At 36.4% G+C, this 22,826-nt stretch overlaps 2 protein-coding genes across 2 annotated transcripts; one reads left to right on the top strand and one right to left on the bottom strand.

Moving 5' to 3' along the window:
• Positions 1-2,320: 2,320 nt before the first annotated feature.
• On the top strand, positions 2,321-2,854 carry LOC116169815 (cytochrome c oxidase subunit 5B, mitochondrial-like). The gene is made up of 2 exons (XM_031485993.1): positions 2,321-2,441; positions 2,493-2,854. The coding sequence occupies exons 1-2, from the start codon at positions 2,372-2,374 to the stop codon at positions 2,774-2,776; spliced, it is 354 nt and encodes a 117-aa protein (XP_031341853.1). The 5' UTR covers positions 2,321-2,371; the 3' UTR covers positions 2,777-2,854.
• Positions 2,855-7,841: 4,987 nt separating this feature from the next.
• LOC116169222 lies at positions 7,842-22,554 on the bottom strand. Its single transcript, XM_031485250.1, has 3 exons — positions 21,907-22,554; positions 20,511-21,119; positions 7,842-7,948 (listed from the first exon to the last, which is right to left on the bottom strand). The coding sequence occupies exons 1-3, from the start codon at positions 22,552-22,554 to the stop codon at positions 7,904-7,906; spliced, it is 1,302 nt and encodes a 433-aa protein (XP_031341110.1). The 3' UTR covers positions 7,842-7,903.
• Between the last annotated feature and the right edge of the window lie 272 nt (positions 22,555-22,826).

Here is a 22,826-nt window from a genome sequence, read left to right as displayed (position 1 = left end):
TAAATTTTCACTTAATTTTTGGTAAGAGGAGGTTGCAGAAATGCACGGTTCTTTCTCTCATATCGTTTAAGTGATCGCACATAATAATAAAATTAATGTACAGCCACTTTCATTGCACCTTCACGCAATTACCGTCATAATACTACGTAGTGAGTGAATAAACGAAAATAAATCGAAAATTGAAGAGCAAAAGAACAATTGCGGCATGTGTCCTTATTTCTTTTACACTTCCAACAGGAGATGTGCAAGTAATCTGACGAGGAGTCTGTTAATGTTTCCCATGGCGGTCGTTACGCCAGGCTCTTATCGCCGCCTGAGCCACTGATTGCTTCATTTCAGACAATTGCCTGTTTATATTCGGCGGACCGCAACCAGACCTTATCCTGATAAAACAAGGACCTGTTCCTTGTACAACAGTTGTTTTGTGCACGCGTTCTATTAAACACTACAAGAACGCGGATTATTCTCAGGATAATGGTAATCACTCGCCTCTCGGTTGTTCTCACTTATTTCGCTGAAACATCGCCAATTTCCCTTTTCATGATAAGGGGATCGTAAAAAGGTATTATGCCGCTGAAAAATATACACACCGACCTCGAATAATACGTTTCTCTTCGGATGGTTCATCAAGTTGTCGTTTCAATGTTCGACGTCTTTACTTTCACATAAGATTGTTTTTAAATTAATTTGTACATCGAAACGGCTCCAAATCGATATTTACTTACAGGCTTTTACTTTGTTATGGGGGTCATTAATTACTAAAGGCGCAATCGTTTAACGAATTTAGAATCGGCCTCAAAATACGTAAATCTACAGATTTCATCATGTAAAACACAAACTGCAAGTTCATATTATATAGCTACATAGTCTTCTGATCGCATTTTTAACAAATGGGTTTAGACACAACATATCAATTTTTTGTTATCAAATTTGGTGGCTGTCAATATACAGGGTGGCATAGATAATGAATCATTTTTGAAACTGTTCTTTATATTCAATTGATTTACTTTCAAACTCAACTGACACCTGTCATACTATTTATTACTCTGGTTCCACAATTCATCTAAAATATTTTCAAGTTGGTGGCACATACCCGCAGTTTGTGCCACTTGCTTATTTTTAATGGATCACCCTAAACGTTTTCTTTTCAGATTTTACGATATTTAGCGTTTTGACATTTTAATTAGTATGTCAAAAAATGACGTTCGGAGCCCAAATCATAATTGCCAATTTAGTAAGCTGTATAGATATTTGATACATAAATACAGAAGTTCAAAAACTAGCATTAAAAATTGAATTTAAAAATCAAAAAAAATTACGTTCACTTTATAACTGTCTTATTCCTTCTATGTCTTGTGGTATGTCGATGCTTTCCACAAACTGTGCAAATGCCAACAGAAACTACGAAGGATTTTTCAAAAATAAGATCAACTTTATATAAAGTAGTCTATCTCAAATATTTGAAAAGTCACTCTTTCTTACCACGTAAAACCGTACTTAATAGCATTATTACAATAGAAAAATTAACAGATTTCGCAATCCATGCAACCATCGAAAACATTGGAAATGATAACCGTATAACGCCATACGTAAAACACAAATAAGCCTTATTCACAAGGGATCACTTACTCCACTCGCTCGCAAGCTCGCTCGTGTCGCAAACGTAGACTATGTGAATAATAACCCTCATCATAACATGCTCCTAATACTATCAAAGGAGATGCGCGAGAATTTTAGATTGGAATTAACAAACAATTGCGCACTATTAAGTAAGTACCGTATGGACAGTATCCGCGACTTTTCTTTAATCTACCGATTGCGGCCGAGTACGGTACAATGAATGCTTGACCCGACACCACTGTCTTCTTTTCTGTTTGACGAAACTGGTAACTTCATACCCATATACAAAACATATTAAATGAAATTTTCTTCCTTTCTTAAATCTTGAAACCTTTTTTTTTTTTTTTATTAAATACATGTAAGTTATAATGTAAAATAGGTGTTAAATAAGTATCAAATGTAAAAAAAAAATAAAATTCTAAAGTATTTGAATACTTATTTTTTTAAGTATTTGAATACTTTTCAATGTATCTGTAAAAAAAAAAACATAAGCATGTATTTCCAATGCTAAAAATCTTAAATAGCCAATATTTTGAAAACTGAACATTTTTAGCTTTTTAATCGTGTTTTCCTTCAATACAGCCTTTTCCTGGTGATTAAAAAAAACCCAACTTCGAATATGTGCTGTACAGTGCAATAATCACTGTAATCATTGTAACTGTGAAATGATAAATGTACTGACTGTTAGTTGTAGTTGAAACCGGTGTAATTCGCAGCAATCCGCAAAACAAACTCAATAATCTGTCAAGCAATGGCATTAATGTGCGTCAAACGTTTTATTCAACAAAAGACCATTTCGAATGTTCGTACTAAGGTAAAAGGTAGGTACTATCTTTCAGTACTTTGTTCAATAAACAGTTATTTGTTTGTAGTAACGTTAGGCCACCCGTTGGACGTCGCTACCGGCATTGAAAAAAGAGAACTGCTTGCGATCATGGCGGGCAACAAGCATCCCTTTGACGATGTTGGGATGGAACGTGGCCCGGGTACCAAGGACTGTCCAACGGAAATACCATCCGCGTATGACAAACGTATCGTCGGTTGTCGTTGCAACGAGCACGTTTCGAGCATTAGCTACATGTGGCTTCACCGAGGACATCCTAAACGCTGTGAATGTGGTTATTGGTTCAAGCTGGTTTACAAAGCACCCGTCTAGTGCTTTACTTTAATCCGCAATAACGTTGCTGTTATACTTCAATAAAAGTTAAATTGAATAAAATTTTCGCCAATTCAATTCATTTGACGTGACGCTAATAATCACCCCAGGTACGATCATGAAATTAATAAAAATGGATAGAGGGCACCTTAAAACTAAGAGTGTTCAATAAAAAAAATCTGCGGAATAAGCCCTAGATTTTCCACAATGTTTCGTATTATTGATTTTGAACTATTGGTTTATTTGGAAATTGAAGAATGACCTGCTTTATGGGATATGAAAAATAATGAGAATCCATCTTTGATAGTGACAACATTGCAATTTTCATATTTTCTAAGCCGAATAGTTTACCGTTTTGTGTGGGATATAACAAGAGGCTGCTGATTCGGCGATCAAAACCGACTACTGTGTTTTTAGTCTTATCATGCGACTTTTTTTAGCCCGACGATGGCTGATACCTTCCGAATTGGAGGGAAACCATATTCCAAAACTTTAAGAATGAATATTTCGCAACCGGTTTGTCGGAGGAGAGTACTCTCAAAGGCAAAATGAATCGTCTGAACGAGACGTGTCTAAATAAATAAATAAATAAATAAATAAATAAATAAATAAATAAATAAATAAATAAATAAATAAATAAATAAATAAATAAATAAATAAATAAATATATAAATAAATAAATATATAAATATATAAATAAATAAACAAATAAATTCCAAATGTCATTAGAATATGATAAATAGCATTATGCGGGTCACTCTGTAATTGGGCGCATGCCTGTTGAGGGCCCAAAACAAGATAGGGATAATAATGATAATCATTTATGGAAAATTGGCGGCACGGGTTCGATTCCCGGCCGAGGCAGAATTTTTTTAATTTAACGTATTTTTTAGCATTTCTATTTCGCCAGAATAATGATGATCGTCAATGTCGGATATCACACAGGATTGCAGTACCTTTTATTTCTATATACAGAGTGGCCCAACGAGAAGTATACAGGGGGCTTTTAGGGTATTAAATTTAGAAATTTCTAAAAATCCTCAAACACGTCAATTAAAATTTTATTTTGACGCTTCGTTTGTTAAACTTAACTGAACCTGTCAGTTCTCCGAAACGAATCAATAGAATTTAAAAAGCAAAGCAGATTAGTAATCACGATTAAATTGGCTTTCAAATAATGTACCATTTGCCATAGGATTTCATTTCAAATTTTAGGGGTTAAGCTCCCTACGTAGAGGGGTGAAGACTTGGGTTCGTGATTTGTATTCCAAAATCCTCGAATACAAAGTTGACGTGTTCGAGGATTTTTCGAAATTTCTAAATTTAATACCCTCTGTATACCTCTCGTGGGGCCACTCTGTAGTTTGTAGTCTAAATAAATGTTTGTCTGTCTGTATGCGTCTGAAAGCGTTTAGTGCTCTGCAAATCTTTTCTAAGACTGCATTTAGAAAGATTTTCAATATTTTCTAACCATGTCCATGGTTTTTACGTGCATTCCATTTATTTAAGAGTTTTTGCTAGAGATTTCGGGAGTCGTAATCGTTTCTAGAGCTAGTCGAACGAAAAGACGTTTAAAAAGAGTCGAGAAAGCTCTGAGATCTAACAACTTTTAAAGGGCAACGTGAAATATGTGACTGGGGACTTCAAAGTTTTATAGAGATTCTGAAAATCTGACACTTGAATGAAGGGGTCGTACCCTGAATTTATTGGAATCAGTTTTATCATAGAACAACAAACTTAGAATGGAAACTGTAGTGTAATGTCATAGATATATAAATACATAGATACAGCCATACCCCAACATAGTTCAAAAGGACGTACCATCTATTACCATCACTTTCGGCACATTAATTACGTATAGCGCTATCCTTTATAGAGGTACCCTGAGCATGGAAGACAAGATTCGCATTATTTATTATAACTGTCAATCAAATTGTTAGCACAAATCACACAGAAAATTATCAGATTTGAGACTTTACAACATAAATAAACCGCCTTTTTATTTATTTAAATCGCATAGCAGCAAGAAATGTTGCATTTAAAATGGAAGATGTTACTTAGAAAGCTGGCAAATGAAGAATTTGAAAAAATTACAGCTGACAACTGGAAGAAAGTGTGTGAACATGTGGAAAGTGATTAATTTAAAAGAGAAGTTATATTTGGTTGATGTGGCTGAACTTTATAATAAGTGTTAATAATGACAGTGATGATTCGAATTTGTCAATTTCATCTGACGATGATTCGGATTGTGAGCTTTTACAAACGTAATGAATGTTCACTAAATGAGTATTATCACCAATTGGATATCATTGTTAAGGTGTTGTATTTATTTTAAATAAATGTACACGTGTAGCTTACTTACTACAATTAGCACTATAATTTCAAAAAGAAACCCCACCGAATGGACATATGCCGAAAGGTAGGCAAGACGCGTAGCGACCAAAATTTGATATTGCACGCACACACAGTCTAAAAACTCGTTTTCCTAAGAATATTGCACGGATCCTTCTTTGTGATCATGATACAAACGCACTGCATCAACATCATATAGGCCAAAATGATAATTGGAAACGAATTCACTTCCTGTCGCAACTTAATTTCCTTTACCATTACGCCTAAAACCATGCAATTAAAATTAAAATGTTGAACATAAACTTTACTTACTTACGGTTTTTTTGATATTCTGCAAGCCAGCAATGAATTCACTGCAGCACATCATGCCAAACAAGGTAAACATAATCCCAAATTTGAATGGCGTAGCTCTATGTAATAAAACTATTTCAGGAATAACAATTATGGACGCGTCTATCATTGTAGCAAGCACTAATGTTATTCGTATTCAATTGATAACGCAATAATTACATAATATTTAGTGAAAAAACCGCCCATCATGTTTAGGGCGAATATTTTTAGTTAGATTTGATTTCGCGCGATCGTGAAATGTGTCAACTGTCACATGACTTATATGGGACGCGATAAGTTTGTTTTAAGCGTCCGATCCGCGTACGACATAGTGGTTAAGGCAATAAAAAGAGATAGAACATGTTTCATCTTGGTTAGAAAGTAATGGAGAGATGTACAAATTTCTTTGATATGTTTTTTAAAAACCGAGGTACGTTTGTTAAGGATGGCTGTATCTAGGTATTTATATATCTATGTGTAATGTAAAAATGACACGCCATCTCGTGTATGTTCTCAGCAGCTTTTGCGTGAATGGCGCCAAATTTAAATATTAAAATGTAAGTTACGTCCGCATTATACCAATTTCTCCGGATCTGTAACAATAACATTGGATTTGACTAGCTGAAACCTAAAAAGTAAATGAATCCAGCCAGTGAAGTCCAATTTTGTTTGTTAGGGATCCAAATAAATTCAGTTTAATGCGGATGCACCTCACCAGTCAGGGCCTTCAAAGAGTACAGGGCACTTGTTTTATAAGTAACAACTCCAATTAATCCAATCAAGGAGTTATATTTAATTTAATACGATTATATAAGATACAAGATCAACTTCATGGAACTCTACTGTATGATGCTCTCCAGATCGTTCTAAAAATAAAATATGTGGCAATTTATTACAATTCAATTAGTGTTACCTGCTAATATAATGTGCGAACTGCCACACGCTTTAAATCTCTTCGTGTTCCAGGTTCTAAACCGCATCCAGAAAAATGACGTTCACAAACCAAAAACTTTTGTGTAAATTTCTTCCACATTATATTCTAAACCAATTCTTAAAAACTTCGGGCTCCATTTTTGGGAAACGTCTTCACAATTTGTCACACAACATGTACGTTCTCGACTTGTGTATGCAGAATTCATTGTAATAATGAATAGTAATTATACTTAAAGCACAATAAGCCGTCAATCAAAATTCAAAATTCAACTGTCATAATGGCGAACACGCACTAAAGTTACTAGATTTAGTAACTTTAACACGCACGCTAACTATGCGCCCTCTATTGAATGTTCTCCAAACTAATTATGTTTGTACTCAGTTGTTCCCGTTTACGTTTCCCTTCTAAGTTTTTTGTTCTGGGGTTTTATTGCTTTTAAAACATTTGAACATCCAACCAAAAGTTTACAAAACCCTTGAAACCGTTTATAAAGTTTTTCCGATTTGGAAAAGTTTCATAAGGCTCCTATAGGTAAGGCCTGGAAAAGATCAAGGGAACACTGGAAGCTCAGAACCATCTAGCGGTTTTGCAAGCTCCAAATGAAGTTTAGAACTTTCAAGTGCTTTCAGGGTGATCCATAGACTCTAGACTTCAATATAGTTGCCACCTGTTGAATCCGGATTTGGGACGCATTCAGCCAGAAGTTAATGTATGTTTTGTTTTTTAATTACTTTTTTTTATTAATTTATTTGATAATATAATATATTGTCTTTTTACAAGGAGTAGTTTTATGCATATGTGACGAATCCTGAAGTGTGCGACCAAGTGTAAAAAGGGAGTAAGTTTATGCACACCTCTGGAATGTAGGCAAAACAACATACACCAACCGATCCCGAATCAGAGGTATTTGTGGCATATACAAGGAAAGGTGAAGGGCAGTGGCCAATTAAAAGGCAGTTCACCCCTTTGCGCAACTGTGGCCTTACAACGTGTCTAAAAAGAGTATAGGTTACTAAGGGGTAGAGGAAGGTTTGGAAATGGCTTGCCTAGTTTGAATATTTCACAATTCATCAGAATTTTACGAGCACCTTGTGTTTTGCTAGAAATTTTTCAAAATTTTACTGGTAAGTCACAATTTGTACGTGAGCCAATGATATCATTTTGGAAAAAGTCAAGTCAACACCTCCCATACTCCTGCGAGTAGGTAAGTACGTTGGAGCACACAGTCCCTTAATTTCGTTACTATACGGCACTGTAACAAAGGTCTATGTTAAACTTTGGAGATTTATTTATTTTTATTTATTTATTTATTTTGCTTTTATTTTTGAGTGGGCGGGGTTTCATCCAAGGCTGCTCTACCAAGCCAACCCTCCATATATTTAGAAATATCCATGCCCGAACCCGGATTGGAACCAGGGGCCCTTAGAACCACAGTCCAGCTTCAACTGAACTGCTCCACACGGGCCGGCTAGCGATGATAGCGAGGTATTACTAAGAGCAGTTAGCCGTTCTTAAGGTGGAGTGGAGTGAGTGAAGCGGCCGCTCCAGGCCTCGCGCTAAAAAATAAGTAAACGTTTTGGTTGAATGAACATAATATAATAATATACAGATATACGTACCGTTACCTAAAATAACTACCTAATTACCAGCCCAATATGTTCAATTGTTGAATAATTAAAAATCCTACGAACGAGATTCTCATTCGTACGCGATAGCTATTAGTCGCGAACAAAAGAATCAAATACAAAACATCGTTTGGTAGTGGTGGCGGGGTGACGGGTGACGGAGCCCGAACCTTGCATGATCTCCTCCCCTCTCTTTCACCCCGTGACAGTCATTCAAAGTGCAAAGTGCTTAAAATGACGACTTCGCAGTATAATTTTGCAAACATTTCCGGGGGAGGACTCCCCTCCGCCGAGGGAATCCACCCCCAACCCCGGCAATCATTGTCAAAGAAGGACCCGTAAAAATGTTTCGCTCCAGGCCTCGCATTTGCTAAAGACGGCTCTGACTAACAGGAACCACAGATGCTTGAGTTAAACAAACGTTCCTGACGTTACTAATATGTAGCAACATCCTACACAAGCTTATTTTGGTTAAATTTAAAGGAAAATATTATCTCACCCAATGTTGCTATCTGTCGTACCGTATAGGGCTAGAAATATGACCTTATGGAACCAATCATATGCATCTTAAACTCATCTGCTCAAAGCAGTTTCACAACAATTGAAACACCTTCGTCGTGCACTTATCCGTTTGTTATCGCGATAAACTTATTCTGCATCAGATAAAGCACAAGAACTAAACGAATTATACAGGGTGTTCCTTAAAGACATGCTAATATTTAAGGAGATGATTCTTGGACGTATTTAAAAAAAAACTTCTTATGAACGTATAACCTACACATTTTAATTTTTGAGATACGGGGTGGTAAAGTTTAAAAAAATCAGATTTTTAATAATAACAGAGATAATATTGTAGATACCTTTACGAAAGTTGGTACATGGTCTATGCATCAAGATGCATTGCGAAGGAAATCTACCGACGGATGACGCCATCAACGACATGACAGTTTCATTTTCGGTATGCCGGCGAATCTCAAACAATTAATTACAGTGACCGTAAATCAAAAACGTACTTAAAGAAAATAAACTGTTAGAAGTACGTGTATAGATAGATACCCATGGCATTCTCCTTTGAGAGCCTTGTTGGAAAATTTCCGATATAGACCCAGTCGACGTTGCTTAATTTTCATATCCATTAGTTTGAGAAATAACAAATTTTTTATTAGTTTTTCATTGGAAACTGTAATTGCTTGTATTATTTTCTAAAAATCTATAGTTTATATTAAAATCCCCTCTACGCCAGTTATTTATGCTAATAAAGCTACCAACCTTTGGAGATCGAGATCCTCATGCAAATAAGTCACCCTGTCTATTCGAACGATATGAAATGCCGTAGATAAATACCCAAAAAAATGTGCTTGTAAAAATCTTGAAGGAAAACTCAATCATCAATAAATTTACGTGTAAAAACATCTAAGGCGACATTAATAAAGGAATTATATTCTCTGAAGCATTCATAAACATCAAAAGACATTTGTGTATAAGTTAGTCGTTTACAAAAAGACCACTAAAGCTTTTCGGGTAAGCTTGAAAACATAAAATAAAATAGAAACTTCAAAACTTTTGACGTACAAAAACAGTTGTCTTTCAATCGCCATAAAAAAGTTGACTGCCATATAATACACTGAGATGTCAGCTAGAGAGAGCTACACGAAAAACTGTAATAAAGTGATCTCACGTAATTGTATTTACTTCCTTCTCTACTATCTGCTTAGAAATTACGGGAGATTCCTTTTATGAGAAGTGCATTATACGAATGGGGACCCTACGAGAATAAAATCACAAGTCGCCTCCGGATGAACAAAGTTAGTTTCCGGTTTGACTGAGATGTTTTTACAAGCCGAGCTGTCTACATAAAAAGCTGACATTGTTGTTGAGCTAATTCTCTTCTACAATTATCTGCGATTACGGCCCCATCAAAGTCTACGCTTGAGGGTCCAGGAGGGACGCACGAAGTTGTTCTCAACACAAGTTTGATGTCTTTATAGCTCAATGCGGTTTAGTGACTAAGATGGTTTATAGGTAAATGCTACATCTACCTACTACTGACGACAAAATCGTTAAAAGCTAAAGGAAACTTTGTCACATCATAATCCATGAGAATTTTATACCTTATAAGAAACTTCTTTATTAGACATCGCCAACTGAGGGAGACCATTCTGTATAGCAAGTAAAATAGAGTGTTATACGAGGGCCACAGCAAAAGTTTAAGATCATTGGCGTTAATTTTTTTACATTGACAACTTAGTGTTTCAAATGGTGGGAGAAAATGTAGGGATCAATGGTGTTGTGCTTGTAGCAGGAAGCCGGTTACTTCTTTTAGTGGTTAATGATCGAAGGTGTGGATTTCTTGTTTAAGAAGGAGATGAACCTTGACTAAGAAACTTTACATTTCTCGATCAATTTGCATCATGCAATACAACGGAGGAAACTGGTCTTGGGTTCGCGCAAGGTGGCGAAGTGTTCATTGCTGAGGAAAACTTGTCAGCTATTTCGACGAAATTCGCTAAGTTAGAGATTTATCCCTCTCCTTCCAAAAGGACTTCCCAAACAAGGATGCCATCAACACTGTCAGCTGGCAATACCGTAAATTCGTTGAAGTATGTGAAGTAGTAAGTAAGCGGTAAGTAACCTTCATAAGTTTCCTTCGGTGAAGCTACTTTACAGACTTTCACCATCTGCGAAGATCTGCGCTTTAAAAATAAATGTGCGCCATTCTCAGAGAAATCACCTATTACTTTCAATCACTAAGGTTCACAAAGTCTTCCTTCATAACTATGGAATTAAAATAAATTGAGGTATTTTTGAAAACTGGTTCTTTTGTTTAATTAAATATTACAAGAAAAAGAAAATTAATAAAAATCTACCTATGTATGGAGTTAGGCCTTGAAAAGAACAGTCCTAGTTGGCACCTTGGATGCATTTTATTCCCTCTGCCGGCCCGTGCGGCGCAGTTCAGTTAAACTTGAACTGTGGTGCTAAGGGTCCCTGGTTCGAATCCGGGTTCGGGCATGGATATTTTGTAAATGTATAGTGGGTTGGGTGTGGTGTAACATGCAGTAGGTAATTCCGCTGCTTTCCCAGTAGGACCACTTTTGTATAGGTCATACTATGTTGGTTGTTGTCTAAACTACAAGCAATGTAGATCATTCGATCATGGTTTTTGTCTATACTAAATACCAATGTTACTGAAGGGCATACACGTGGGTTCGTTCCAAAAGTCAAAATGACTGAAGGTCGTAGACGTGGGTATGTACCAAAAATGTACTTACTAGATATATTGAAACGGAACAGGTAACTGGTAACTGCTAACGGGTGAAGAGACAGAACGGGACCTGTTCTTTCTGAGATGTTTATTTGAAAATTCACTGGGTAGCTGTGATAACTCCGGGGTTTCTGTGGAACCCTGGCGTTGATGCAATTCCAAATATTGTCATTAGGCGATACAGTGATTAGCAAGAGCTAATCTTTTAGAGGTGCCCCTGCAGAAGGTCTTAAGTTGTTCTATACTACATATTCCGGTATTTACCTTACCAATTAAGAAAACTGCTGGAAAACCTAATTCGGAGTAGCCGGCAGAATGCTCGAAACTGATCTAAGTAAATTCCTATCTCTGCCACAGATGAAAAACTCGCCTCAACCCAGGTTGGAACACCCGACCTCCCGGCTATGTAGCCCAACGTTCTACCACTGAGCCACACAGGCGGTAATCCCTTTTAGTCAGTAATTCCGAAGAAGCAAACAAAAGTATGGCTAATTTCAGATTGTGAATCGGTCTTGAAGCATTTTAGACAAGAACCTGGCAAGCTGTTTGGGCGTTAGCTTTAGTTTAGGACGGAACCCTCCGCCCTTAGTGACGTCTATGAGTCATCGAGTTCCAAATCACCTTTTGTTCTCGATCAAGCTCTACTGTTTTTTGTTTCCTGCAAATTACTGACTAAAAGTGATTACAACACACCAGTAGGTGCTAACCCCCTCGCTAATAATTGTCTCGGCTAATGACAATATTTGGAATAGCATCAACTCCAATAAATTTCGCAAGGGTTTCATAGAGGCTCGATATTATGACAGCTTACTGAGTAATACATATTTATACCACGTGGATGAGTAGTTCTAAAGGTGAGGATGCCAGGGAAAATGAATAAGCATCCTTTATACATTTTTTTAATACACAAACTTTACATACAATTGTCTTAATTTAACACGAGGGAGTAAATGGAACACTCTGTATATAAATTAATTAAGTGACATTCAAATATAAAATAACAAAACTGGTAGTCGCAAAGTTTACCGGAACTCACAAAGGAAATACGGTAATACTTTAAATTGTAATAGGTACCTACTTGCAGAACCTTGGACCTTGTAAGACTAATCATGATCATGGGGGTAAGGGTGAAAAATTCCACTTAGCATTTCAGCGGCCTACCGAACTGTGGCAGTGGACGATCTACTTGTGGAATCACTCTGTTGCTGAGACGCGAAGGCCAGATACAAAAGGAGGACGGGGGCAGAAATAGTATGTGACTGGCAAGAGGGATGGAATTAATCAAAGTGGACCAAGAAAAAACTGTACTATAAATTAATTAAAATTACCTCTTACACTTTTTTACTAGACGTGGAGAAACAGGATTTTCCTTAGGAGGATTTGTAAAAGGGCTTGAGAAAAATTCAAAAACTGCGGTGAGACAGACGATACTAGGCGTTCGACACTCTACAGTTAAGAGGGGAAGGAAGGTTCAGTTTAGTTTTGAAGGTGGGAGAACTGATAGAAGTAAGAAACAGAATAGAAGGTATGCTATAAGTACATACACGTACATGTCTTTCAAATCTTTAAAAAACCCAAATCGATCTCCCGAAAAGTCTCGCAGAAATGCTAGTGTATTGTTTCGAGAGTGTGGTGTTTTGAGAGAAAGAGCCTCCCAAAATTCCTATAGCACGGTGTCAAATGGTTACCAAAAGAAAAAAAAGGCTATTGTATACAACTAAGGCTCCAAAAAAATTCAGGAGTTTTTTTTAGCGTAAACATTAAATGGAGTTTTGAGAAATTCCCTTTAAAAGTGACCCTGCAACACCTTAGATTAGGATTACGTAGTGTAAATGTAACTGAAATTTCCTTCGGGAAAGGTCCTCTGATCTATGAACAGTGATTTATAGAAATTATATGGATTCAAAGTTCCCATTGTAATAATCCACCCTTATGGTTAGGCAACACACCTTTACATCTTAAACAAAAATATGATATGCTCTGTATATAACCAATTGACCGATCTGCGCAGATGTCGAAGACTAGGGGATTTTCATAACGAAGCTAGGGAAAAAAAGAGCGTGGCAGAAAGAAGAAGATGGTGACGGAGTCGGTTGAGAGCATGATGGTTTCCTGGGTTTTTCTTCTTGATTATTTAGTTTGTGGTGTTTTGAAGGTGTATTTACAGGTAGTAACCATTTTATTGTTTTTTGTACTTACTAACTATTAATCTTGTCACAATTTGTTATTATTTACATTTTGCTGATTTTATATAACCTGCCGATATCCAATCATGGCGTACTCGATACCTTTGTTTTGAGTACCGTTAGATGAATCGTGTTTGTTATAATGCTGTACAGGTAATTATACCATTGTTTTTGTTTTATTAGGTATTTATTTCTGTATTCATGAGGAGTTGATCATCAGTGTGATGTTACTCTGCTCGATTGAATCGTAACTATTCCGTGAGGGAGGTACCTAATACAGTTTGATTGTTCGCTGTATCTGTTACTTTCTTATTCGTGACGCGCTGCAGTTCTTGTGCGTTAGCTATACGAAGGGGGGCTCTCTTATTTGATGTTTCGATGTTTGTGTGGGCGAGTGGTTCAATCTGTCTCCATGGAGAAGGTACCTAATACAGTTCGATCTTTCGCTGTATCTGTTGCCTACTCGTCTCGTGCGGATTGCAGTTCTTAGCATCTTAGCAACACGAGTAGGCGCCCTCTCATTAACATTTTCACTATTTAAAATATGTTCTGCTTGAGCGATAATTTATTTTCACATCAATACTTGCTATTGGCATTCTCACATGTACTTTTCGTGTTAAATAAAATTATGTTAACTGAAGGCTTGATACCATTTTGATTTTTCCTAGGTAAGTACATGCAATTATTAGTTTACGAGTTGTGTTATCTCAACTGATTGTACATGTTTATGCCTAAGTGTTTGTTTACAATGGACGTATACGTAAATATTTCATAAACCGTAACTCGTACATATTCGTATTTTTTCCGTAAATTTACTTCGCTGTTTACAATAAACCAAAGATCATACTACATAGAAGTATGATCATTAACCGTACGTAACTATCGCTTACGTATACGTACGTAAAAATTACGTTCATTGTAAACACCTTCGTATGTTTCTATACAGTTCAACGTTACAAGTTTTTAAGTTTTATGTATTTCTTCATGTTCATTGTAAACAAGCACTAATGTACAATTAAATTTTAACAAATCATAACATGTCAAAACAGCCATTTTTCCGAGAAAAAATAATATGATTGTTTATTTTTTCATTTATTTTAAATAAAATATGGCACAAGTTTTATAGGTTGTACACACGAAAATAAATAAATTGCGTTTTGAAAAAAGTTCGATGCCCTTGCGGCGCTCCAAATTTTTTTTCCGTATGCCTAATATGCATATCGAAAATTTAAACATAATCCTCCGTACCGTTGTCTTGGAAAATTGCCAACGTACGTACGTACATACAGACGGAAAAATTGCTTTAAAAGTTGCTTAAAATGATCGAAAACGTCGACATTTGCTGACTTTAACATGTTCAAAAAACGGTGATCGCAAAAGCTACCTAGCTCGATCTAGCAAGCTAAAAATGTCTCTTCCTAAAGATGAACTACTTTACCCTATGAAGAAATACCAATGCTGAGCAGATTCACATTAATATAACGATATTTTGTGGAGGAAGCGCCATTGACACACAGGAACTACATTTTGTGCTTTGCTTTCCTTATTTGGTTAAGTCGGCAGAGCAGCATTTTAGCTATTCATCAATTTCACCAAGGTAGCGGAGACAGATGGCCTTATGTGCAAATACCAACTTTTGGTCACTTTTTGGACAATTTTGTGAGTACTTCGATGCTTCGAATATTAAATATTCAAATCCCAATGACGGTTTTCAGGTTCATTAATGGCAGGCTGATGGTTTCATCAGTAAACCAAAAGTGAAGAGATCTTTCCCATATCAGACTGAAATGATTAGGAAAATAGGTATAATGCGTGATGACTTTTGATTCTTTCTATCTTGTTACTTCACTCAATTGTTAAACAGTAGTGGGTGGATAATGAGAGATTGAGATGTTTCCAATGATAAAATCGCGGTAAATTATGTAGGTGTGTTTTATATTTATGTGCGACACGTAAACTACGAAATAAAAAGTCGTTTTCTAAGCACACAGCTTTACGTTTCAATTATAAAAAGTATAAATCGAGCGAAAGGGGTTCTGAAATTCAATCAGTTCCCGATGCAATGATACGAGTGTTAAAAAGGTCATGAAGCTATATTCATGCCAGAGATAAATAATAATCGCGTGCAGTTAAACGAACGGGTTCCATCGGTATAGTATGTGCATGTGTGTTACCGAATGCTCAATATTTCATGGCCCAAATGCCGCTGTTATGAGATAATGGCTATTAAAGCCGGCACACTGTGCTATTACATATTTGTTGCTCTGTCATTTTCCTGAATTTTATTCCATTTTAGCGAGACAAAATTATTTCCCAGTTATTCTCCGAACGGCGATTTATGGTAATGTTTATTAATAAAATTTCTAAAGTTCCATCAGTAATTGAACAAAACCTAATTGTTTTCTTAATGCATTCAAACGCTTCGGCTGCCACTTTGAATAATTTCTAAAGGAGTTAGCGTTTCCATTCAGCTCAATTGTTCAATTCATCTATTCTTAATTAATAGGCCAAGCGAGTACTAAAAACGAGATTTGCACTAATTTTGTGGTTGCCTATTCTCCTTCATCCAATTACCACAAAGGGTGTAGTAACGCTACTGTCGCTATTATCTGCCCCTTAACTACTACAACGGAAAGCAAAATGTCTGTAAATTCTCATGAAGGAAGACAATATAGTAACAAAGATGAAATTCTACGTTAACGACTCTCTACCTACTTTTAAATTCTATTTCGTTATTTTTCCTTATCCACCCTTGCATCACAATCGATCTGTAAACAATCACGTACCTAATTTACTGAAGTTAATTGAAACCAATTCAACGACAGATATTAATTTCGTATGGATATTAAAGATTGGAAGTTCAGACAAGAGCTAATCTAATACAGGACAGCTCAGGTTTACGAACAACGATCGGTTAAGGAAACACCGTCCAGTAATGAGTTGCATTCCTCCACCCCCGGACTATTAATAGCGGCCTCCAGCGAGGCTATCTGCATCACGCAGACCTCTAATGGAATAGCAATGAAATTAGCAAAATAATGTCCTTAGTTTAATTGCTAACCGGGCCGCCGTTGGTCAGCCAGGAAATTAGTTTTGATTAACTTATTTCCCTAAGATTAAACGCTAAACTGATCGTTTCTAAAGATTACATTTTCATCGTTTCTGTGAAACTGAATATTTGAATACGATGATAACTGAACTATTGTGTTAAGCAAATCATCTCCTATTTCACGTCGCATTTCTTAAATATGGTGTACTCTCGTAAACTCTAGGTGAGGAGCTCATAATTGTTAATTTTTGCTTCCCGTTTTGCTACTGCGATGGAAAGGCGTGTGTTGATTTTCAATTTGGAATAGCAGTTTCTCTTAAAACTATGGGTTTCAGTGATTTAAAGGATAAGGTTATAAAATTAAGCAAAGTGTACTTAGACACTACCAACCTATACGGTTAGAGCAAATGATCAATTTACCACCATAACTGCACTCGACAAACTGAAACAGATTCAACATGTGAACGATGTTAATATTGCTAATCAATTAACTGAATTGCCTACATACAGTGCGTTTCGTTTCAATTTGTTCCCACTTCCAATCCTGTTGAGAATGGATTCTACTACCCGTAAAACCACTCTTAATTCAATAAAAATACGCTTCTTGACATTGATCTTTGTATTTTATTTTTATTTTTCTTGACATAACATTATTTACTTCGCAACTCGCTTAGCAACAACTTAATGATAATCTTAGCAACAAATAATGAGGATTTTCTATGTGTTGCCACATACTCCCACCTTTCATTTTACAAGAATTAAACATGAAATATTAAAAAAAAATACCCAAATGTACTTATAAATCAAGTCGCACAGGGGGCTTTACCGCACGACCTCCTCGAGTCTGTCTTATGGGGGCCAAAATACGTTCCTCTTTTTTGTCATGGCATACTTCAGCGACAGGCTGTCTCACGACTTCAGTTACCCTATCATTAGATTTAACATATGATGGAGGTATAGATTCCCCACCTTCTAAGGGATAACACCGTTGAACTGGTCTAACCAATTCCCCTGAAGCAGTACGCAATCTAACCACTCTAGTCACCCCATCGGACCCGGGATACATTCCTATGATAAGAGCAAGAGGCCAACACCCTCTCTTAGTCCCATCATTTCCTACAATAACAACATCTCCCATTTTCGGCTTAACTCCTCCCTTCTCATTTGAACGTTGCACTAACAGACTAAAATACCTATTCCTTTCGGAACCTACTTCTAAGGTCTGCCTTCAACCTAGCTTGATATCTACGTCTTTTATTAAAATTTGTAATTTCTACCTTGTCTATATCAATTACTTGACTAGTGGAGTTGTCCCGTAAAAACATCGAGGGCGATAATGGTTTCAAATCATCAATGTCTTCCGACATGTAAGTGAGTGGACGATCATTAATAGTCGATTCCACATCGCAAAGAACAGTGAGCAATTCTTCATAATGCAACAATGATCTACCTAATACTCGAACCAATAATTTTTTTATTAATTGAATCATACGCTCCCACCATCCTCCCCACCATGGTGCAGTGGGAGGAATGAATTTCCACTGAATACGTTGAGTGGTGTACATAGAAGAAATATAATCCCAGTCTAATGCACGAAATTCATTTTCACTTCCCAAAAAATTTGTTCCATTATCAGTATAAATAATGGTTGGACGCCCCCTGCGAGCAATAAACCTACGTAATGCTCGTAAAAAACCTTCAGTGCTTAAACTATTCACAAGCTCAATATGAATCGCACGGTACACAGCGCAAGTGAAAACAACAAACCAACTTTTACTATTATCTTTTAAATAAAGTGGACCGCCTAGATCGATTCCGATAATCTGAAACACTGAGGCTTCATCTACCCTATCTTTAGGCAGAGGGACCGCATCAGTCGAAAAACTCTTAGCCTCATACCTTTTGCATCTAACACATTTTTCACGAATCGCTTTGATAGTTTTTCTACTTTTAAAAATCCAAAACCTTTCTCTAAGTTTGTTCATCATTATTTGAGTTCCGGCATGAGAATTATTTTCATGACTTTCCCTAACCAATGAATCAACCAGTACATGTTTAGCAGGTAATAATATTGGATACTTAAAATCATATGAGTCATTTCTCCGAGAAATCTTTGTAAAAACTCGAATAGTCCCCTTATCATCAATAATTGTTCGTATTTTATTCTTTCCTTGGTTCAGAATACTTTCTCTCTGAATCAAATTAACTATTGCGATTTCAGCCTCATTGATTTCCTTGACTGATAATGGGCCTGTAATCTTGCCACTACGTGAATTACATGCAAATCGTTTAATCCAAGATACTACTTTTAATATTTTGGAGTATTTTACCCCCCGCTTGCATAGTTCCTCTGACCAGTTACAAAGTTTTTCACCAACAACTAGAGTTACGTGAGTTCTCTTTAATTCTGTAACAACTTGTGACTCATCGACATTAGCTGATTCAAATGACCAGGTCGAATCTGCCAACCATTTAGGCCCCTCCCACCAACGTGACTAACAATTTTTCAGGAGTGCATCCACGTGAAGGCAAATCCGCTGCGTTTTTACTAGTTGGAATATAATTCCATTCGCTAATTGAACTATTTTTTAAAATTTCATTAACTCTGTTTTGCACAAATACCGACCAATTTTGGTTTCTTTTAATCCACGCTAAAGCCGTGGTTGAGTCGCTCCAATAATTACATTTTAAATTAGTGACTGGTAAAACAGCTTTTACTGATTTAACCAATCTAACACCAATCACACAAGCCATCAACTCTAATCTAGGTATTGATGCCGGTTTGAGAGGACACACTCTTGCCTTTGCTTGCACAAATTGAACAACAAACTTATTTTCACTGACAGGATATCGTAAAAATATTACTGCAGCATAAGCTGATTTACTTGCATCACAAAACACGTGTAAAACCCAATCATTATCTACAGAATTATCAGATATCCACCTCGGTATCTCTATATTGTTTAAAAGTTTAACTTGACTTGACCACTTTTCAAATTAATTTTTTATATTTACTGGCAGTGACTCATCCCACCCTACTTTTTCTGCCCATGCTTGTTGCAATAAAATACGTGGGACAATAGTGGCCGCTACCAAGACTCCTAAAGGATCGTATAACCCATTAAGAATAGACAACATTTGTCGTTTGGTTAATTTACCATTTTCAACTTCAGGTATATCACAACTTAAAGTATCAGTTACTTTGTTCCACTTTAAGCGTAACAATTTTACTACTTGATTTGAACCAGTAGGGATAGTTTCATTATTATGAATCACAGTATTCTCCCACATACGGAGTTCCATTTTGGCTTCTGCCAAAAGTTCCGTAGCTGTTACTTTAAATTGCTCCATTTCCTCGACCGAATCAACAGAGACAATGCAATTATCTACATAGAGACTATTTTTTAAAATTTGTGCACATTTTTGATTCGATGGTGCAGCATTGTCTAAATGATAAGCAATTACTGCATTTAATAAAAAAAGACTGCAATTTATTCCAAACACAACTCTTTTATGCCTGTACACCTGCATTTCTTTGGTGTCATCTGACTTCCACCATAAAAAACGCAAATAATCACGGTCATTAGAGTTAACCTTAATCATCATAAAAGCCCTCCTTATGTCGGCGACAAGACCAATACGTTTTTCACGAAATTTTAAAATTAAGGAAGGAATAAGCTGCAAAAAATTAGGCCCTTTTTCCAAATGATCATTTAAAGAAGGATTTCCCGCTGAAGCGTCAAACACGGGTCTAACCGGTGTCGTCGTGCTTTCTACTTTAAATACGGGTCTATGGGGCAAGTAATATCCCTTCATGTCCCCATCACTCACTTTTTCAATTAAATCTTCCCCTTCCCATTCCACAAACATGTTGTTGTAAACTTTAAATTGATCAGATAATTTTAATTTTTGAGTTAACTTGGACAAACGTTTTTCAGCAATTTTTAAATTATCAGGCATTGAAATTTTATCGTTAATCCAAGGTAAACTCACCACATATCGCCCTTCAGCATCTCTTTGAATAGTTTTTAAAAACTGCTCATAACATATTATACGTTCTCTCTCTTCCCTTGACTGTACCTCAATTGGATCAGTAATACCTAAAAGTTCTAACCTCCACAAATCTGAAACATCAACATTACTCAAAGCTAAACATGAGACAGCCATTGCCAACCCTTCTGAAACAAAATTATTTTTAATTTCACCAAGAACTGTCCATCCAAAAATGGTCTCCATTGCTGTTAGTCCGCATTCGAGCCTCACTGCTTTTCCGAACACAATACTACCGTAGTAATCGCAACCAATAATTATCTCCACATCAGTGTTCTCGCTCGTCATATCATTAATCCAAATATTCTTGTCGGATAACTCACGTAACCACGGACCGCTATTTAATTTGGGAATATATTCACAAATTGTCTTCTGTCCCAATGCTTCGATTTCTTGAGTTGTTGTACTGTTTAAAGACTGTAGCATAAATTTGTATTTATTTATTGTTCTAGCAGGTGTAATGGATCCTCCAAAAACTGCTTGTGCTAAATACTCCGTTTCCACAAACATTGCTCCTACACTCTGCGCGACATCTTCTTTTACGTAGCTTCGCTGTGCCCCACTATTAAGTAATACCCTCGCATTAAAACTCCCTTTTGAACCAATGAGTTTCACCATTATGGTTTGTAGTAAAACATGATTTCTATTCTGAGTAGCCATAGTCGTAACTGGTACTGTTTTCTCTTCTGGCTTGTCGTTATCTTGCGAACGAGGTGGAATAGGACATAAAATAGCAAAATGTTTCCTTGAGCATACTGGACAACTTATTTGTTTTCTGCAAAACCTTGCTCCATGGCCTCCTGCCAAACAACAAAAACAACGCCTCTTCTCATGCACCTTTGATCTTCTCTCTTCTAAAGTTAAATTTTGTGCTTTTATACATCTGTCACTGTCATGATTCCCATCACAAGATACACAATTGCCGTCTTTACGAACTGCACTTATATGACTAGCCGTGTGTAATCCAGCTGCTGTGTGGAAGGATTTATCATCGATCTCATTGCGTGGTTTTTGCTGGCCTTGATGTATAGATCTCGAGATAAGACAATCTCGAGCGAATTTAATCCGCTCTTCTCCTTCCACTTCGATTTCTAGAAATTTCATCAAATTGGCTAATTTATCGAGGTTAGTGTCTTGAATAACATAACTTCTTTGCCAAGCTTGTAAAGTTTCATTGGGCAAACTTGACTCAACTAGTGGAAATAGCATAGCCGCATATTTTTCTCTTGTAACACCCAATGACTCTAGAGACTTTAAATGTGATTCTACACATGACACTTAACGCTTTAGATTTTGGGTTTTGACAATTGCTGATTACTAATTTTAGCAATTCACGTACGTATACTTCAACCAAAATCTCTTCCTTTCCAAATCTCTTCTTCAAAGCTTCTATCACCTTACTGTAGTTGTCATCAGCCTGGGGATAACTTGACACGACGCCATATGCTTTGGAGCCTTTTGTAATTGACTGCACCAAATATTGAAACTTTTCTGAAACAGGCAATTGCGGATCTTCGTGTATATTTTTGAATTGAGCCCAGAACCCTAACAATTCCCTTAAATCGCCTTCAAACCTTTTAATTGTAATTTTTGGGTATTTGGTGTTGTGTGGTGTTCGTAGATTTACTGTAGACGAAAGTCCTTCACTAACTACCACATTTGAAGCTTTATCATTAGTCGCGACCCTTTTACCTTCAAAATAGTTTTCAGTTCTTATTTTAGCCATCCTATAAGATTCTCTATACTCTTCTTGTGCGAGAAACTCAGTTTCTTGTGAATCTTCTCCTATATTATCATCTTCTGCCATTAACTCCAAAATATGATTGTCATAATCGTCGATTTTTCGAGCATTCTCGTGTAAACTTTCTAACTTGACTTGTAATCTTAATTCATCGACCGATTCTTGATTGAGCAAATCTCCTATTGTATTTATTAACCTTGTTAATTGGGTTCGTACTGGTGCTCTTGCCTTCTTCAATTTATCCATAGTACAAACAAATCGTATACCTACGCTTATCCACAACACAATCACGTCGGGGTCACCAAAATGTTGAGAATGGATTCTACTACTCGTAAAACCACTCTTAATTCAATAAAAATACGCTTCTTGACATTGATCTTTGTATTTTATTTTTATTTTTCTTGACATAACATTATTTACTTCGCAACTCGCTTAGCAACAACTTAATGATAATCTTAGCAACAAATAATGAGGATTTTCTATGTGTTGCCACAAATCCCTTTTAACTTTCTGAAATG

The sequence above is a fragment of the Photinus pyralis genome, unplaced genomic scaffold (assembly GCF_008802855.1).
Source record: "Photinus pyralis isolate 1611_PpyrPB1 unplaced genomic scaffold, Ppyr1.3 Ppyr1.4_LG4, whole genome shotgun sequence".
NCBI lineage: Eukaryota > Metazoa > Arthropoda > Insecta > Coleoptera > Lampyridae > Photinus > Photinus pyralis.
Note: the sequence above shows the minus strand (reverse complement) of the source record. Positions and strands in the feature narration are given on the sequence as shown.